We start from the raw sequence: 19647 nt of genomic DNA, 5'->3' as shown, positions 1-19647 counted from the left end.
GAGTTATCAGTTTAGACTTTGTCAAAAATGAATGGGAAATCTTACTGTGCAGTAATGATGAATATATAATTGCGAAAGTATATAAAATTTTATTAAAATTGAATTTGGAAAGTGAACAAGTAAAGTGTTGTATGATTCAGTGGGCAAGGAATGTTGGATATGTTACGTTTGAACAATGAGAAAATTTACATTAAACTATAATTTAAAGGATTATAGGGATTAATTTAAAGGAAAATTTCTACAAGATGATGTATCACTGGTATATAACACCAGACAATTTATCCAGAATCTATAAAAATATTTGAAATGAACGTTGAAAATATAAATGCAAAGAAGGAACTTTTTACTATTTATAGTGGACGTGTGATAAAGCAAAGAAATATTGGAGTAGGATCAGGGATGAAATGCTACTGGTTTGGAACAGTTCGGGTATACCGCTAGTGGCAGCTGCCAGTGGTTCGCTGAACTGGTTGCTGGCCACACCCCTGATCCCTTTGCCCTAAGCTTCCATGCAGGCTTCCAGATGGTCCCACATGCCCATTTGCTTTCTGAGATGGGCATCTAGTGTGTGACAAGAGAAGATTCCAGCCTGGCCAGCGGGTAGCCCTTGGGGGAGATGTGGCGACTGTGTAGGGGCTGAGAGGGGCAGTGACACCAGAGAGGAGTGGGCTTAACAAAAAGGGAGCAAACATGCCAGGACATACAAAAAAAGGGGAAGGGGCCCTTGTGACAATCTGGGTCTGTTAGAGCCTTTTTATTCGCCTGCTGCAAAAATTCCCCACAATAGCTCTGCCCGAAATGGCTCTTGCATCTTTCGGAAGCGCCAAGAAGACTCAGCTGCCCCCTCCTTCCTCTTCCATCCTCCTGGCTGGCTGGCAAGAAATAGGGCAAGGACAGCCACTGCAGCGCTGTTCTACCTCCTCTGCAAAACTGCTCAGCGGCTCCACTTGCCTCCAGCGGCCCAATCAATCCCGCAGCTTGCGCAGGGCAGACTGCAGTGGCTGCAAGGCTGAAATGCTGCCAGTGCAAGAAGGGGAAATGGGGGGGAAGAATGTAGGCATCACACCAAGCAGTAGCCCCTCCATAAAACCTTCCTGCAAGTGGCTTTAATGCAGCGGTACAAACTTCCTGCACTTCACCACCCTCCTCTCCACTAGCCTTTGGGTGGGCCATGGGCTTCATTTACATACTGCCGATGGCCACGGCCAATTGGCTGCAGAGCAGCCCCAGGCCCGCTATGTATATCTGAAAGTGAACTGATTCTTGAGAAAAAAGGTATTCTGTAGATCATTGGTCTTAAACACAAATCATCATGATGGCTTTTTGATGACAACTTCATTAGTCCAAACTTCTCCTCCTCCTCCTTCTCTTTTCCTCTGCCAGCTTTGAGGCTGGGAAGGGCTCAGACTAGCTAGGGTGACCATGACTTTCTCCTCCTCCTTTTTGCAGGGTTCATTTAATTCATTTTGCAAGCTCGCCCAAGGTTTACACGGCCTTCAGGGCTTTTGTGCAACAACACCCCGCCCCTCTTCCTCCTCCTGCATAGCTCCAACATGTGCAAAAGCAGGGAGAACTGTTGAGCTGCCCCATCCCCCAATCCCTGTTTTCGAACCCATGAAAGAAAGAAAAAAGAAAGAAAGAGGAAGGGAGACAGATATATACGGGGGGAAAGAGAGAGAAAGAGAAACAGAGAAAAAAGAAAGAGAAAGAAACAGAAAGAGGGAGAGAGAGACAAGAAAGTAAGAAAGAGAAAGAAAAAGAAAGAGAAAGAAAAAGAAGAAAGAATGGAAGGGAGGGAGGGAGAAAGAAAGAAAAAAAAGAAAGAAGAATAAGAGAATAAGAGGAAAAAAGAGGGGGGAAAAGAAAGAAAAAGAAAGAAAGAGGGGGAGAGAGAGAGAAAAGAAAGAAAACTCATAATCCCAATTGAGCCCAAAATTTTGGTTGCTAAACAAGAGCTTTGTTAAGTTAGTTTCACCACATTTTACGATATAGCCACGCTCACCTGATCCCATAACCACCAAGCCACGCCAACTGAACCAGTAGGGAAAATTTTTAGATTTCACCACTGAGTAGGATTCATACTCTAATATAGAAAATTCATAAAGTGAATATAAAGATAAAACCAGAAAAAATTATTTTGAGCTTAATGGCAAAAGATTTGTAAAAATAATTTGGAACTTTGATATTATATATGTTGACGGCAGCAAGATTATGCACAAAGAAGAAGGACATTTCAATTCCCACAATGGAAAATGGCTGCAAAAGTTGTTGGAGTTATCAAAGATGGCTAAATTGTTTGTTTTGATCAAATACAAGAACTGTATTCTACTTGGAAACAGCTTCTGGACTTTATACTTGAGGTAGAAAAAAAATCAAAGTTTGATTTTGGATTTTACTGATTATATAGATCTGTTATAGAAATGGCTAGTGTTATGAAAAAATAAAAAGTTGAGGTTCTTGAAGTTATTCTACTGCACCAAAGGGAATAGGAAATCAATGCCTTTTCTTTCTTTTTTCCTTCTTCTCTACACTTTTCTCTTCCCTTTTTGCTCCCCTACTTTTCCTATTATTTGTTTTGTATTTTTGTATTTTATATTATAAACCAAGAAAAAGGCAAGGATGAGAATTATAGAAAAGAAGGTGATGAATGGAGAACCAAGATGGATTATAGGCAGCACTGGCTGCTAAAGCCTTTGTTAGTTCCAGAAACTAGGGTCAAGACAAGAAATAGAAGCAGCTGAAATCAGAAAATCGCCAAAGAAGAAAGTAGGAATGGAGAGGGGACAAAAAGAGACATATCTTCCTTATGTGATGACTATCATGAGGCTACAGAAAACTATAAGTTACCAGCCCATGAGATTGCTAGCCAATATACATGAACACTGAGCATAGAATAACGAAGTTAGAAGGGACTTTGGAGGTCTTCTAATCCAACCCTATGCATATTTAATGCTATTCCTTGGATTTAAATGGAGAGGGGATGTGTGTACATGACAAACTCTCAGTTGCAGGAAGCTGCTTGTGCTAAAACTAAATTGCAAGAAGGGACCTGTTGAACTATATGTTGGATCATTTCCTGTCAGCACAAAAGCTCTGATGATGCACTTAATATTAGTTTCAGTTAATATTTCACAGATGCATAATAATTGTGGAATTTTTCTTGGCTTACCATAAGAAAAGGTGTCTGGAAGAGGCACACCATGACCAGCCAATTCTTGGAATGTCCAGAACTTATTGACACAATTAAGTATGGCTTGCGGACGGTTCATTAGCCGGCAGCCCATCTTCTCCAGATGGCGAAGGGCTGTAATATCACTATCACTCTGCACCCAAGGTGTTGGTACACGAACCACTACTACTTGCGGGTAAGCAGTGATGAGTTCCCCATTGACCCGAAGGCCTGCAGAAAAGAGTAACAAAAAGATGCAAATCTGATTAAAATCATAGTTAATAAAGAAAAAACACGATATTTAATCTGTTAGAATGATTGCATTAGATTTTACATGATTTTCACACAAGTATCCTGGTGGTCTGCATAAAGACAGTATAGATCAGTGGTCCCAATCTTTCTGGCACCAGGGACCGGTTTCAAAAAAAATATTCTCTTTCCCAGACCAGGGATGGGAGCAGGGATATGGTTTTGCACGCAACCTAATCCCCATGCATGCAATTGAATCTTCACTTGTTCATTTGCATGACCCATTTCCTAACAGGCAATGGACCAAAACTGGTACCAGCGATTGGGGACCCCATAGTATTTATTGCACTTACAGTATGCTATATTATATTAAAGAAGAAATGCCAGATATCTTAGTGGAGGAAGTATCATGTGCTATAAAATCAATAAAAAATGGCAAAGCTTCAGGAAATTATTGTTACAGTTGAAATGCTGAAACCTGATGGTCAGTTTACATTAGATACTAGCACAAGTATACTCGGGATACGTCAAAGATGAAAAAATACCCAATGCATGGAAACACGCTAAAACAATTTTTATAGACAAGGGGCCAAGATGATTTAAAGAACCCAATAAGCTTTCTTTCAATGTTTTCAGGACGATAATACAAGGTGCGTTCCAAAAGTAATGCAATTGAATTTCCCGCACCACTCCTATTGGTTGGAGTGGGACCGAAGCACTTGGAGTAGGTGGGGGGGACACTAAGCTTTGCCGCGAAACCGGCCTCAGTGCTCAGTGCTCTCCAAGCTGTGGAAGCAGCAGGACGTCAGTTATTGTAAATGCTGACGGTGTCACGAAAAAAATGGAATGGAAATTTCAAGTGAACTTTTGCAACGTATAGAAATTAAACCTGATTATTTGGACAACGTCATCACTGGTGATGAAACCTGGGTTTTTGAATACAACCCAGAAACAAAACGTCAAAGCTCTGAGTGGTACACCAACTAGTCCCCCAAACCCAAAAAGGCAAGAATGAGGAAATCAAAAGTGAAAACAATGCTCATTGTCTTTTTCGACAGTAAAGGAGTGGTCCATAAGGGGTTTGTTCCTCAAGGACAGACTGTTAACGCTGCCTACTACATGGATGTGCGATAAAAACTCCGAAAAAGGGTCATCAGGACGAGAAAAACATCTCCGCTACCTGGCAACTCCATCATGACAACACATCTTGCCACAACGTGCTACGAGTCCGCGAGTTCCTGGCCAAACACCAGGTGCCAACGCTGCCCCCCCTCCCCCATAGTCCTGACGTTGCCCCAGCAGACTTCTTTTTGTTCCCTCGGATTAAGGCAGCCCTGAAAGGAACCTGTTTTTCATCCGTAGAAGAGATCCAATCAGCCGTGATGAAGATCCTGCAAGAGGTTCCCGAAGATACCTTCCAGGGCGCGTATTGGTTATGGCAGAGTCACTGGAAAAAATGCATAGAGGCCCAAGGACAGTACTTTGAAGAATTTTAAGTGTTTGTGCAAATCTGTTCAATAAATTACTTTTTTTAAAAAATTGCATTACTTTTGGAAAGCACCCTGTATACCATCTACAAGGTTTTCACCAAGATAATAGCAAAAACAAAATTGAGAACATTAAATGATGGACAGGCAAAGGAACAGGCAGGTTTCAGGAGTGGCTACTGCACAATGGATCACATATCATCAGCAAGGTAAACATAATTTTCCAGAATAATCTCACCCTATGGCTGAAAGGTTTTCAATCAGTGTGTGCTACCTACTCTTAACATTTACCAGTAAAACATGGACATTAACCTCACAATTGATACAAAAGCTAAGAGTGGTGCAAAGAGCCATGGAAAGATACATTCTCTGGATTACTAAGCAAGATAAAAGACCTTCATATAGATTACAGGACAAAAAAAAGTATATGATATCATAAGAGAGTAAAAGAATTGAAATGGAAAAGAGAGTCACATAGCAAGAAAAACTGATGGCAGGTGGACTAAGGCAGTCATAGATTGGATCCGACTTGATAAAAAGTATCCATAAAAAAGACCTAAAACAATATGGAACGATGACATCAGCAAGTATTGCAGGCTCAATTGGCAAAAGAAACCTCAGACCTTATTGGTTGAAAACATGTGGAAGAAGCCTTCATCCTGCAGTGGCTAGGCAATGGCTAATATGATGATGATGAACATAGAACACAGAGTTGGAGGGGACCTTGGAGGGCAAGCAGGAGACCTTATAGCAGTGTTGGCAAACCATTTTGGCACCAAGTGCCGAAAAAGGAGCAGATGTGTGTGTGTACGCTGAAAACCAGAAGAGCAGCTGCCCCACTGCGGGGAAGGTGATCTTCTGGTTTCCGGCATGTGCACCAGCCAACTGGTTTTTGCATGCACATGCGCACCAGAAATCAGAAGAGAAGCTGCCCAGTGAACACATGTGCACTGGGTGGCTGCTCTTCTGGCTTCCAGCGCTCGTGTGTGTGAAGACTAGCTGTCTGGTGCACTGGAACCCATAAGAGCAATGGGTGATGGCTCTATGTGCCACTTGTGGCATGCATGCTATGGGTTCGCCATCACACCCTATACCATTCTGGAACTCTTCTTGAAAAGGAGGACCACTCACAATTCCCAGATTAATTCTTTTCACTGTTAGGTAATTTCTCTTTAATTCTAGTTTGGATCTTTCTTTGATAATCCTTCATTATTTCTGATCCCTCTTACCTCAGGTGCTTTGAAGAACAAGCTGACTCCCTCTTCTCTATGACAGCTTCTCAAATATTAAAAGAATGCTACCATGTCATCCCTAGTTATTCTCTTTATTAAACTAGACATGCCTAGTGTCAAGGTTCCAGATAATATCCGCACTAAATTAGAAACTGACTCAAAGTATTCTTTGAAGGTCCAATTTATTTCCGGAGCCATGCTGGCACCCCACAGGGAAACCTGAATCTGAGGTTGATCCAATTGAAAGTTCACATCCTTACTGTCACCCACCTACTTGTCAAGTTAGCCATTCAGATCCTGCCAGCGTGGCTGCCCTTTCCTCACTTCCACCCCTGAAGAATGCAATAGAAAGAATGCTTTGTAGTAGCCTCTGTTCCCTCTCCACGTTCACTCCTTGTTATATAGACAGTATGGCAAGTCGTTAAATTATCACCTACTGCAGCAGCTTGATACCTAGTTCCCACAACCATTTATCACATGGTTTAGCCTTCAGCACTTTTTTATACATTGTGGTGACTAGAACAATAAAGTATTCCAATAGAATTCCAGGTATTCCAATGTACTCCTATCAGTGCACTATAAAATGGTATTCTCACTTCACCTGATGTTAATACTTTCTTTATATTGATGCAATCTAAGGCTGAACTGATTTTTTGGCAGCTGCAGTACACTACTGGCTCATACTTGGTCCACTAGACACCAAATCTGGCCCATTGAGTGCAGATGGTTAGCCAGATGCAAATCCATCTTGTGGTGATGCTGTTTATTCCACGTTTTTTCAAATATTTTGTTAGTCTCTATTTATACTGTCGTATAAATTCACATTCCTTTGAAAAATTCAAATTCCTTTGAAAAATAAAAGCAGAAGATTAATAATCTCTCTTTTAAAAAATATATTTTGTGAGATAGTCAATATATTGTAGCAGTCCTCCTGTTGCTAACAGGGCAATTCTGGGAAGCCCCTTTCCTTGGTATCCTAACAACTGAACATGTTTTAGCAAAGGAGGTAATGAGATTTGACAAATTTCTTCAAGCACTTTAGCCAGAAGCATAATTCCTAGTTTCTCCAGTTCTGAACATATTCAACATATGTAGTACTACATACATATCTAGTAAAGATAAAAGGCTATAATTATACACAGCTCATACCGTAATTCTTTCTGCTCTACCTATCTAGATATTTTCCATATTGATGCTTAAAAAACACAAACCAATTTATTCAGCGTCCTTCTTTTACTATTACGATTAAAATTGTAATTCTGATTTTTCAAATTTTACAGAAAGAACATTACTCTAAAGGGCAGATTTTGCTACAAGATACTTCATTAGCTGCAACGCAAGCACTATTGCATTGCTGCTGATTTGTGCTTAGATGTTTATTGCAGACAGTTGCACTAATTTTAAGTAAAGTTTATCTTAATAAAGCCACACCAAACCAAACAAGAATCTTTATAGCTAAACTAGAAGGCTATTATCCTATACGTACTATAACACGATTCTCATTTGCCATGCAGATAATTTGATGTCAATGTGGCCAGTTATCCACCATATGTACAAATGCAAACAAAGTACTGCAAGTATGGTAGTTATGTATTTAAAGACCTTGTGAGAGTAAACGGGAAGATTTTGTACCACAGCCTAATTTTCCCTTAAAAAATAACAATTTTCTACTGGGAAAATTGGAAGAGGCACTCCTCTTCAGCATTTTACTTTTAGAATTATGACTGAAATGTTTTTAAAGATATTTTAATGTTATGCTAGTAGAGCTACTATGAACAATTGGTTTCCAAAAACCAAAAGTGTACATATAGACTGGGTGAAACCAGACTTAATAGCAATAACTGTGAGAGGGATTTTGGAGTCTTAGTGGATAACCAATTAAATATGAACCAACAGTGTGCAGCAGCAGCCAAAAAAAGCCAATGTAATCCTAAATTGCATTAACAGAGGGATACAATCAAGATCAAGGAAGTACCTCCCTTCATCTTGATTGTATCTCTCTGTCAATGCAATACCATAATAATACCACTATATAAAGCCTTAGTGTGGTATAGATTAATTTCTTGTCATTACACCTCGTGCAATGAAATTCAATGCCGTCTTCACTGTACATTATAACTATAAAAATAAAACACAAACACATTCTTCACATTCTATACAATTGAATTGAAAACCCAATATTGCATTAACATTGCACTTATACAGTACAATTCAACAGTTACTGCCCTGGGATAGAAACTGTTTTTCAGCCTATCTGTCCTTGCTTTTATTATCCTGTATGTCTGCCAGATGGTAATCATTCAAAAAAAGGGTGCCCAAAATGAGATAGTTCTTTAAGAATATTTTGAACTTTCTTAAGGCAGTGGGAGATGTAAAGCTCTTCCAAAGAGGAGAGGCCAATCAATAATGCTCTGGACAATGATGTTAACCACATATAGAGTACTGCGTTCAGTTTTGGTCACCACACTATAAAAAAGATGTTGAGACTCTAGAAAAAGTGCAGATAAGAGTAATATAGATGATTAAGGGACTGGAGGCTAAAACATATGAAGAACCGTTAGAGGAACTGGGCAGGGGAGACATGATAGCATATTTTCATTATTTGCCAAGCTATTTTCCAAGTCTCCTTAAGGCAAGACAAGGAATAATGGATGGAAACTGAACAAGAAGAACCTGGAAATAAGCAGAAATGTTCTGACAGTGATCAACCAATTGGAACAGCTTGCCTTCAGAAGTTGTGGGAGCTTCATCACTGGAAACTTTCAAGAAGAAACTGGATTGCCATCTGTCAAAAATGTGTTTGTAGTGATGCTGCACAGCTCTTGAGAAAAGGCCAGGACCAAATTCTCCTCAGGATGGAGTGCCACCACTATGGAAGTAAAGGTAGCAGATGGAAGGTCATGTAGCCGAAGTAGCCTCCAATTCCTTCAGGCAGGAGAGGGGAACAAAATCCTCCTAGTAAGAGGTTGCCTGAAAGGACTGCAGTCCAGTGGTAACATTAAGAGACCAGTTTAAATGGCCCTCCTCCAGAATCTGAGAGGGTAACTCCTTTCCCAAGGAAATGGGAACCTCAGACCTTCCCACTAAAATTCTTGGCGCTTTGGCTGCTTCTGCCTGTTTCTGGGCCTTTAAGAAATGTTTTTCAAAGAGTTGTTGTTGTTTTTTGCATTATCTTGGCATCCTTCTCAAAGGCTGATATTTCCCTCTAATATTTAACCTTTGGCCTGGTAGCAGGCCCTTTTGGGATCAGAAGCCTCTGATCTCTGCTGTGGGGGGGGGGGGGAGAGTCAGATAAGTTACTGCTGTGAGAAATGGATCGGTCTGCCATTTTGGAAGTGCTCAAACCACTACTGCAATTTTGCTGCTGTTAGTCTTAATTCAAATCCGGAGCAAACCCCAAGCCTTGGAAGGATCCCCCTTGCAATAGTAAGGCTGGCTAATGTACCTGAAGAAATGCTGGCAAGCTGAACTGAGGGAATCTACAATTCTCAGTGTGAATGTCAGGCCGGGAAACTGGCGCCAAAATGACAACATGCTTTGTTAAGCGCAGCCAGCAGCAAAAAAGGTGCAAAATAGACAACAGGTTGCAAGAACCGTAATTGAATGAATAACGTGAAACCGACAACACGGTTTCCAAGTGCAAAACTAGGCAGCCTCTCTTTGCTGCAGAACCAAAGGCTCAGTCTGTCTTAGCACAACTGTAAGGGGAGTGGAGCCGTTACATTTCAGATTGCAGGGGCTAAAGCATTGAGTGGCCTGGCTGCTGGCTCTGCTGCTGCTCCCGTGATGTGGAAATGGAGCCTTGATATGGAACCTATGCTGGAAGACTCCAGCATAGAAATCCAAGCTGTGCCCATTGCGGCACTCCAAAGAGGAAGCGCTGAGGTGCTGTGCTCCAGCGGAAAATTGCCCTGCTGAAAATCGAAGCCTCTGGTTGCTTAGTAAAGTCCCACAATGGATTAATACATTTTGTGTCTCTCTAGGGCAACTGAGTTGAAAAACTGGAGCTCAGCCAAGTGGAAGACGCAAGAATGTGAGAGGGAAGAGGGAAAAGAGAGAGAGAGAGAAAGAAAAGGGAAAGAGGGAGGGAAAGAGAAGTGGAGAGAAAGGAGGGAGGGGAAATGGAGGTAATAAGGAAGGAAAGAGGAAGAATGAAATGAATGGAGGGACAGAGGAAGGAAGGGGGGGGTGTAATTTTTTTTTCTTCTCTCAACATACATTCAAACAATACAGTGTGTCATCTAATTTTCCATGAATAAAATGTGATATTTTGTTAGTAACTAATATCAATCATCAAGAGTTGCAAAAGATTTTTTTCTAATTTTGTCATCTAATTACATTTGGTGAGATCATCCAAGGGCATGGGGTGAGGTATCATCAATACGCTGATGATACCCAGTTATACATCTCCACCCCATGTCCAGTCAATGAAGCAGTGGAAGTGATGTGCCAGTGCCTGGAGGCTGTTGGGACCTGGATGGGTGTCAACAAACTCAAACTCAACCCAGACAAGACGGAGTGGCTGTGGGTCTTGCCTCCCAAGGACAATTCCATCTGTCCATCCATTACCTTGGGGGTGGGGAACTACTGATCCCCTCAGAGAGGGTTCGCAACTTGGGCATCCTCCTCGATCCACAGCTGACACTGGAACATCATCTTTCGGCTGTGGCGAGGAGGGCGTTTGCCCAGGTTCGCCTGGTGAACCAGTTGCGGCCCTATTTGGACAGGGAGTCATTGCTCACAGTCGCTCATGCCCTCATCACCTCGAGGTTCGATTACTGCAACACTCTCTACATGGGGCTACCATGGGGCATTCTGCACGATCTGAAGTTTCCGAACACTTTTCAAAGGTAGCCCCATGTAGAGAGCGTTATAGTAGTCGAGCCTCGAGGTGATGAGGGCATGAGTGACTGTGAGCAGTGACCCCCGGTCCAAATAGGGCCGCAACTAGTGCACTATGTGAACCTGGGCAAACGCCCCCCTCGCCACAGCTGAAAGATGTTTCTCTAATGTGAGCTGTGGATCGAGGAGGATGCCCAAGTTGCGGACCCTCTCTGAGGGGGTCAATGATTCCCCCCCAGGGTGATGGATGGACAGATGGAATTGTCCCTGGGAGGCAAAACCCATAGCCACTCCGTCTTATCAGGGTTGAGTTTGAGTCTGTTTACCCCAACAGCCTCCAGGCACCGGCACATCACATCCACTGCTTCGTTGACTGGACATGGGGTGGAGATGTACAACTGGGTATAATTCGGGTACTGATGATACCTCACCCCGTGCCCTTGGATGATCTCTCCCAGTGGTTTCATGTAGATGTTAAATAGCAGGGGGGAGAGAACCGACCCGAGGCACCCCACAAGGGAGAAGCCTAGAGGTTGACCTCTGACCCCCTAACACCGACTGCGACCGACCGGAGAGGTAGGAGGACAGTGCCTCCCACTCCCAACCCCTCCAGCTGGTGTAGAAGGATACCATAGTCGATGGTATCGAAAGCCGCTGAGAGGTCGAGAAGCACCAGGACAGAGGATAAACCCCTGTCCCGGGCCTGCCAGAGATCATCCATCAACGCGACCAAAGCAGTTTCCATGCTGTAGCCGGGCCTGAATCCTGACTGCTGAGGGCCTAGATAATCGGCTTCTTCCAAGGACCGCTGGAGCTGGAGCGCCGCCACCTTCTCAACAACCTTCCCCATAAAGGGAAAGTTGGAGACTGGCCGATAGTTGTTAAGAATGGCTGGGTCAAGGGAAGGATTCTTGAGGAGGGGGTGCACAAGTGCCTCCTTGTAGGGATCCCGAAAAGATCCCCTCCCCAAAGAAGCGTTGACAATCTCCTGGACCCAGCTCCGTGTCACCTCCCTGCTGGCCAAGAAAGCCAGGAGGGACACGGATCCAGTAAGCAGGTGGTGGAACTCACAGCTCCAATGGTGTCACCAGATCAAACTCATAAAAGTGTTATCATAAAAGGGGACTTGAGTTGAGGCATTCACATTGCAGCACTGGTCAAAAGGGTCCAGCAGAGATTACACTACTTGAGACTTCTCAGGAAACAACAACTGGATGAAAAACTGCTGGTGACCTTCTACTGCTGCACCATAGAGTATTTTAACTTCCTGCATCTGTGTATGCTTTGCCAATTGTACAGAGGCATATAGGACAGCACTCCAGAGGGTTAACGTCACTGCCCAGAGGATCACTGATTGCTCTCTCCTCTCTTTGGAAGAGCTTTATAGCTCCTGCTGCCTTTATAAAGTTTAAATGAGGCTACCTTTGAAAAGTGTTCGGAAACTTCAGATCGTGCAGAATGTGGCCGCGAGAGCTATTGTGGGGTTACCTAGGTCCGCCCACGTCTCTCCAACACTCCGTGGCTTGCACTGGCTGCCGATTAGTTTCCGGTCACAATTCAAAGTGTTGGTAATGACCTATAAAGCCCTACATGGCATCGGACCAGAATACCTCCAGGACCGTCTTCTGCCGCATGAATCCCAGCGGCCGATAAGGTCCCACAGAGTTGGCCTTCTCCGGGTCCCGTCAACTAAACAATGTCATCTGGCGGGCCCCAGGGGAAGAGCCTTCTCTGTGGCAGGCCCAGCCCTCTGGAATCAACTCCCCCCCCAGATATCAGAACTGCCCCCACCCTCCTTGTCTTTCATAAATTGCTTATTTATTTTATTTATTTATTTATTGGATTTGTATGCCGCCCCTTTCCGTAGACTCGGGGTGGCTAACAACAATGATAAAAACAGCATGTAACAATCCAATCCTAAAATAACTAAAAAAAACTTATTATAAAAACCAAACATACATACAGACATACCATGCATAAATTGTAAAGGCCTAGGTGGAAAGAATATCTCAGTTCCCCCATGCCTGACGGCAGAGGTGGGTTTTAAGAAGTTTACGAAAGGTGAGGAGGGTGAGGGCAATTCTAATCTCTGGGGGGATTTGGTTCCAAAGGGCTGGGGCCGCCACATAGAAGGCTCTTCCCCTGGGTCCCGCCAAACGACATTGTTTAGTTGACGGGACCCGGAGAAGGCCCACTCTGTGGGACCTAACTGGTTGCTGGGATTCATGCAGCAGAAGGCGGTCCCTGAGATAATCTTCGGAGAGATTCGGCATACAGAGTCTTCGGAGAGGGGCGGCATACAAATCCAAATAATAAATAAATAAATAAATCTGGTCCGGTGCCATGAAGAGCTTTATAGGTCATAACCAACACTTTGAATTGTGACCGGAAACTGATCGGCAACCAATGCAGACTGCGGAGTGTTGGTGTAACATGGGCATATTTGGGATAGCCTATGACTGCTCTCGCAGCTGCATTCTGCACGATCTGAAGTTTCCGAACACTTTTCAAAGGGAGCCCCATGTAGAGAGCATTGCAGTAGTCGAACCTCGAGGTGATGAGGGCATGAGTGACTGAGAGCAGTGACTCCCGGTCCAAATAGGGCCGCAACTGGTGCACCAGGCAAACCTGGGAAAACGCCCCCCTCGCCACAGCTGAAAGATGTTTCTCTAATGTGAGCTGTGGATCGAGGAGGACGCCCAAGGTGCTGACCCTCTCTGAGGGGGTCAATGACTCCCCCACCAGGGTGATGGATGGACAAATAGAATTGTCCTTGGCATAGTTCCCTCTAAGCTGAGCAGTGAGCAATCGCTCACTTAAAAATCATCATCAACTCAGAGTTTTCCAAACCTGCCCAGAAGCCGAGAGGGAAAGAGTGAGAGGGAAGGAGAAAGGGAGGAAGAGAGGAAGAGAGAGAAACAGATAGAAAAAATAGAGGAAGGAATGGGAGTAAGGAAAAGAGAAAGAAAATCAAAATCTAGTTTGAAACTAGCTCAACTATTTAAGTGGCATTTTGATATTGATAGAGTTGCCCTATTATGAGCTCACTGTTATAGACACACAGTACAGTATTTTATTTTGAAATTCTCTGAGGCAAAACAGGGTGGCTTTTTTATTTGTTTGTTTGTTTGTTTATTTATTATTTCTGTGCCGCCTAGTCCCGAAGGGACTGCCTCTCAGACACCATACTTTTCCGCCCACCCCCCAAAAAAAATTAGAGGGAACACTGGTCCTTGGGAGGCAAAACCCACAGCCACTCCGTCTTATCAGGGTTGAGTTTGAGTCTGTTGACACCCATCCAGACCCCAACAGCCTCCAGGCACCGGCACAACACTTCCACTGCTTCGCTGACTGGACAAGGGGTGGAGATGTAGAGCTGGGTATCATCTGCATACTGATGATACCTCACCCCATGCCCTTGGATGATCTCACCCAGCAGTTTCATGTAGATATTAAATAGCAGGAGGGAGAGGACCGACCCGAGGTACCCCACAAGGGAGCAACCTAGAGGTCGACCTCTGACCCCCCACTAATACCGACTGCGACCGACCGGAGAGGTAGGAGGAGAACCACTGAAGAACAGTGCCTCCCACTCCCAACCCCTCCAGCCGGCGCAGAAGGATACCATGGTCGATGGTATTGAAAGCCGCTGAGATGTCAAGAAGCACCAGGACAGAGGATAAACCCCTGTCCCGGGCCAGTCAGAGATCATCCATCAGCGCGACCAAAGCAGTTTCCGTGCTGTAGCCGGGCCTGAATCCTGACTGTTGAGGGCCTAGATAATCGGCTTCTTCCAAAGACCGCTGGAGCTGGAGCGCCACCCCCTTCTCAACAACCTTCCCTATAAAGGGAAGGTTGGAGACTGGGCGATAGTTGTTGAGAATGGCTGGGTCCAGGGAAGGCTCCTTGAGGAGGGGGCGCGCAAGTGCCTCCTTGTAGGGTTCCGGAAAGGACCCCCTCCCCAAGGAAGCGTTGACAATCTCCTGGATCCAGCTCCGTGTCACCTCCCTGCTGGCCGAAACCAGCCAGGAGGGACACGGATCCAGCAAACAGGTGGCAGAACTCACAGCTCCAATGGCCTTGCCCACTTCATCAGGTGTCACCAGATCAAATTCTTCCCAGACAGGTGGACAAGTACGGGCCCCAGTCACCTCAACTGACTCATTGTCAGTCGACTCTGTTTTCCAATTGGAGTCGAGGTCCACCCGGATCCGAGCGATTTTATCAGCGAAAAACGTGTTAAAATCCTTGGCATTACTCTGTAAGGGCTCCCCAACTCCCCCCTGGTTAAGAAGGGAGCGGGTCACCCTAAACAGAGCGGCCGGGCTGGATTCCGCTGATGCAATCAAGGCGGCATGATACGCGCATCTTGCCGCTTTGAGCGCCACTTTGTAAGTCTTAATAAAAGCTCTTGCAGATTCAGATTCGGTCAGATTCAGACTTACTTTTCCTCCATCGCTTCTCTAGACTTAAGACCCAATATCGCCAGGCATGGGGGAATTGAGACATCTCCCCCAGGCTTATATAGTTTTATGCATGGTATGCTTGTGTTGTATGGTTTTTAAATGACGGGGTTTTTAGATGCTTTCTTTTAAATATTAGATTTGTTACATTGCACATTGTTTTTATTATTGTTGTGAGCCGCCCCGAGTCTGTGGAGAGGGGCGGCATACAAATCTAATAAATAATAATAATAATAATAATTATTATTATTATTATTAAATTATTATTAAAACATTCTTGAAGATCCATCTCATCCTGGGAATCCTTTTCTTGAAATATTACCATCTGGCAGACAGTACAGGATAATAAAAACAAGGTCAAATAGGCTGAAAATTGAATTCTACTGTATAGTGCAATATTAATGCAATATTGGGTTTTCAATTCAATTGTATAGAATGTGAAGGATGTGTGCTTGTGTTTTATTTTTATAGTTATGATGTACACTGAATATGGCATTTAATTTCATTGTATGATGTGCAATAACAATAAACTTTAAAAAACTAAACCAATTCCTTCTTTGCATCTGTCTTTATGCAAAAGAAGAAATAGCCCAATGTATTAAAAGCAAGGACCGAGAGAAGTGCAAGTCAAAATAGGCAAAGAATTGGTAACAGATCATACAGGGCTTCCAGAGGCTTCTGAACTCATGGATCTTCTGAAGTCATGTGCAAACAAGCTATGTTCTTCAGAAGCTTCAGGTTGAAAAGTTGTGGGTACTCCATCACTGGAGACTTTCAAGAAAGGTTTGGACATGATACCTGTTTTTCAGTAATTAAAAGGCTCTCACAAAGAAGAGGGGATTAATTTATTGTCTAGTTCTTCAGAAGCTCCTGTCTATGCGCAACTTTTAGAGCAGTAATGGCAAACCTTTTTTACCTCGGGTGCTGAAAGAGAATGTGCGTGCACAGTTGTGCATGCGTGAGTGCCCATATCCATAATTCAATGCCTGGGGAGGTGGAAACAGCTGCCTCCGCCCTGCGGAGGCCCTCTGAAGCCCGAAAATGGCCTGTTTCCCAACTTCTGGTGGGCCCAATAGGCTCGTGTTTCACCCTCCCCAGGTTCCAAAGGCTTCCCTGAAGCCGGGGGAGGGTAAAAATGCCCTCCCCACCACCCGGAGGCTGTTTGGAAGCCAAAGCCACCTGCCCAGAACCTTTGTGTGAGCCAAAAATCAGCTAGCCGGCACACACATGCACGTTGGAGCTGAGCTAGGGCAACTGTTCATATGCCAACAGATATGGACGTCACTGTTCTAGAGGCTTCCAAATTTGTGTGTGACTTCTGGAGACTTCTGAAATCAAGTGAGACTTTCTGAAGCTTCTGAAGAACATAGCTTGTTTGCACATGACTTCAGAAGATCCTTGAGTTCAAAAGCCTCTGGAAGCCCTGCATGAACAGCCTCTGTTCTCCGCAAGCCTCTGAAATCCCTGTATGAGTTCCGAAGCCTCCAAAAGCTCTAGAAAAGAACCTACTCTGGGGGCAGGGACTTTTGACCCTCTCAAAGAGAGTCGGCAACTTGGGCGTCCTCCTCGATCCACAGCTGACTTTGGACCATCATCTTTCGGCTGTGGCAAGGGGGATGTTTGCCCAAGTTTGCCTGGTGCACCAGTTGCAGCCCTATTTGGACCGGGAGTCTCTGCTCACAGTCAATCACGTCCTTATCACCTCAAGATTCGACTACTGCAATGCTCTCTACATGAGGCTACCTTTGAAGAGTGTTCAGAAACTACAAATTGTACAAAATGCAGCTGCGCGAGCAATAATGGGCCTCCCTAGATATGCCCATGTTTCCCCAACACTACATGGACTGCATTTGCTGCCAATTGGTTTCCGGACACAATTCAAAGTGTTGGTAGTGACCTATAAAGCCCTACATTGCATTGGGCCAGATTACTTGCTGGACCGCCTTCTGCCGCATGAACCCCAGCAACCGGTGAGGTCCCACAGAGTCGGCCTTCTCCAGGTCCATCAACTAGACAATGTCGCTTGGCGGGGCCTAGGGAAGAGCCTTCTCTGTGGGGGGCTGGCCCTCTGGAATCAGCCCCCCCCCCCGAGATTTGCACTGTCCCCACTATCTTCACCTTTCAAAAGAATCTTAAGACTCAAATATGCCGGCAGGCTTGGAGCAATTAGATCCCAGCCCCATGGCCGACAAATGTTTGTATGATTGTTGTTGAATGAGTATGACTGATTTTTTAACACAATTGGGGTTTTTTGATTGTTTGTTTAATTTTAATTTAATTGGATTTAGCTATTGTAATTGTTGTTTTTATATGTTGTAAGATGCCCCGTGTCCTCAGAGGGGCAGTATATAAATCCAATAAATGAATGAGTGAGTGAGTGAGTGAGTGAGTGAGTGAGTGAGTGAGTGAATGAAGGAAGGAATGAATGAAGGAATGTTTATATGGAGCTTCCAAAGGCTTCTAAAGTCATGCAGGGCTTCCGGAGGCTTCCAAAGTCAATTGGGGATTCCAGAAGTTTCCAAGTAGGCCCTGTTCATATGGGGGTTTCCAAAATCACATATGGCTTTTGAAAGTTTACAAAGTCATGAGTGAAGAGGCTCTGACAGCTGCCTCAGATAGGTCATTGCAGCCATTTTATAGCAGCAGAAAAATGCATGAAGGTGGGCAGAACAAAGCAAAACTTCAGGAGTACTTGGCAGTGAGGGAAATTGTGTCATTCACCAAAGCATGCACACCTTGGAAAATACAGTGAAGTGGCACGTGAATGGCGATAGCAAGACTAGGGCTAATCTAGAGGGGTGCCTAGTACTGCTGTGCAGGACAGTCTAGATCTGGAAAAGATAGGCAGGTGAAGAATTGGAGCATCCCTGCAGTCTAAGTGCCTGAATTTTTATTATGTGACCATGACTGTACAACAGCTGCAACTTCAGGCAAGGACATTAATTCATTCATTCACTCAGCAGTTTTAATTTCAAACAGTTGCTAATGACTGTTAAAGAACCTATATTATTGCTAATGACTGAAGTATACTATTAATATTGTTCTATTATTTTTGCTGCTTGAATATTTTCTGAAATATTTTAATGTGGGCATACAGCATATGTTTATAATAATTTTAACTATTTTATTCTTAACATCGGTATTTTATTTGTATTATGTTCTTGTGAAATCTGTCAACAAGTTAATTATAAGGGATACAAATTGCATAAATGAAATAAATCACAATTAATAACTTTTTGATGGGTATTAATATATGTACATTTATATACAGTATTACCTTTGCAAACTTGTGAGACATTGACTCAGAAATCAATTCACTTTCTTTAGAATTTGAAAATTTTGAAGATGACATAGCTTTGATTTGGGGGGAAAAAACCTGAAGTTCATAAATAATCATTTCATTTCATTGAGCTACTCCCAGCCAATCTAACCAATACTAAGAATTCTGGGAATTACCATAGTCCAAAAATCAGGTGTCCTCAGAGTACAAAAGACTGTAGTAGGAAGATTTTCACTGCAGTTGTAATATATTGATAGTAGAGCACAATAGAAATATGCCATGTAATACGGAACAATGTTCAGTGCCAGGGCAGAGCGAGTGACACATTTATATTACATAGCACTATAGGTTGACACCCACCCCCTCGTGTACTGCTATGATGTGGCTATCATTTTAATCAGAAACATAGAAACATAGAAGACTGACAGCAGTGGTCCATCTATCCAACTATCAAAATTATTAATCTACAGTACTTCATTTTCCAAAAGAACAAGAAACTATGTCAGGCTGACCAAATACAATCATTTCTGAGATTTCCATTCTCGGACTAGCACTGATGATGTTGCCTAGCTTTGGTAATGAAACATCTGCAAGAAAACAAGCAAGCCCTCACATTTCAACCCTAACCCTGAACTACAAACATTCTTCTATTTCATACTCTACTAATAGTCATTAATTCACATCTTCTATATAGTATTCTTACCCAGATTTCCTTGCTCGATGGTCAAAACCACTTCATCCATTAGCAAAGCTCGGAAGTCTAGATCCTCTTCACAACATTTGGCTTTAAGTGCCCTTAGAATTTCCTGCTGCGGATAATCTTCTCGGATACGTCGATCTGTTAAAAACCAGAGCCTGGGAATAACAGAGCTACACATCTTGAAGTAGTTCTGAAGACTTTAGGTATCCTTTGAAAGGAATATCT

At 43.5% G+C, this 19647-nt stretch overlaps 1 protein-coding gene across 6 annotated transcripts in view; it reads right to left on the bottom strand.

Annotated features, from left to right (window-relative positions):
* The window catches only part of RIMKLB (ribosomal modification protein rimK like family member B), a 116895-nt gene that overhangs the window by 89117 nt on the left and 8131 nt on the right, over positions 1-19647 (bottom strand). For 5 of the 6 annotated variants that reach the window (XR_011558188.1, XR_011558190.1, XR_011558189.1 and 2 more), the window contains exons 3-4: positions 19426-19645; positions 3170-3400 (exon numbers count right to left, since the gene is read on the bottom strand). Coding sequence is in view for 2 of the 6 variants with exons in the window: in XM_070741751.1 (XP_070597852.1) it covers positions 3170-3400; positions 19426-19600 (406 nt within the window). In the remaining 4 variants the exon portion in view is untranslated. The remainder of the gene's footprint in view (positions 1-3169; positions 3401-19425; positions 19646-19647) is intronic. The other variant, XM_070741752.1, reaches the window with a different exon arrangement.

The sequence above is a fragment of the Erythrolamprus reginae genome, chromosome 2, assembly GCF_031021105.1.
Source record: "Erythrolamprus reginae isolate rEryReg1 chromosome 2, rEryReg1.hap1, whole genome shotgun sequence".
NCBI classification, from domain to species: domain Eukaryota; kingdom Metazoa; phylum Chordata; class Lepidosauria; order Squamata; family Dipsadidae; genus Erythrolamprus; species Erythrolamprus reginae.
Note: the sequence above shows the minus strand (reverse complement) of the source record. Positions and strands in the feature narration are given on the sequence as shown.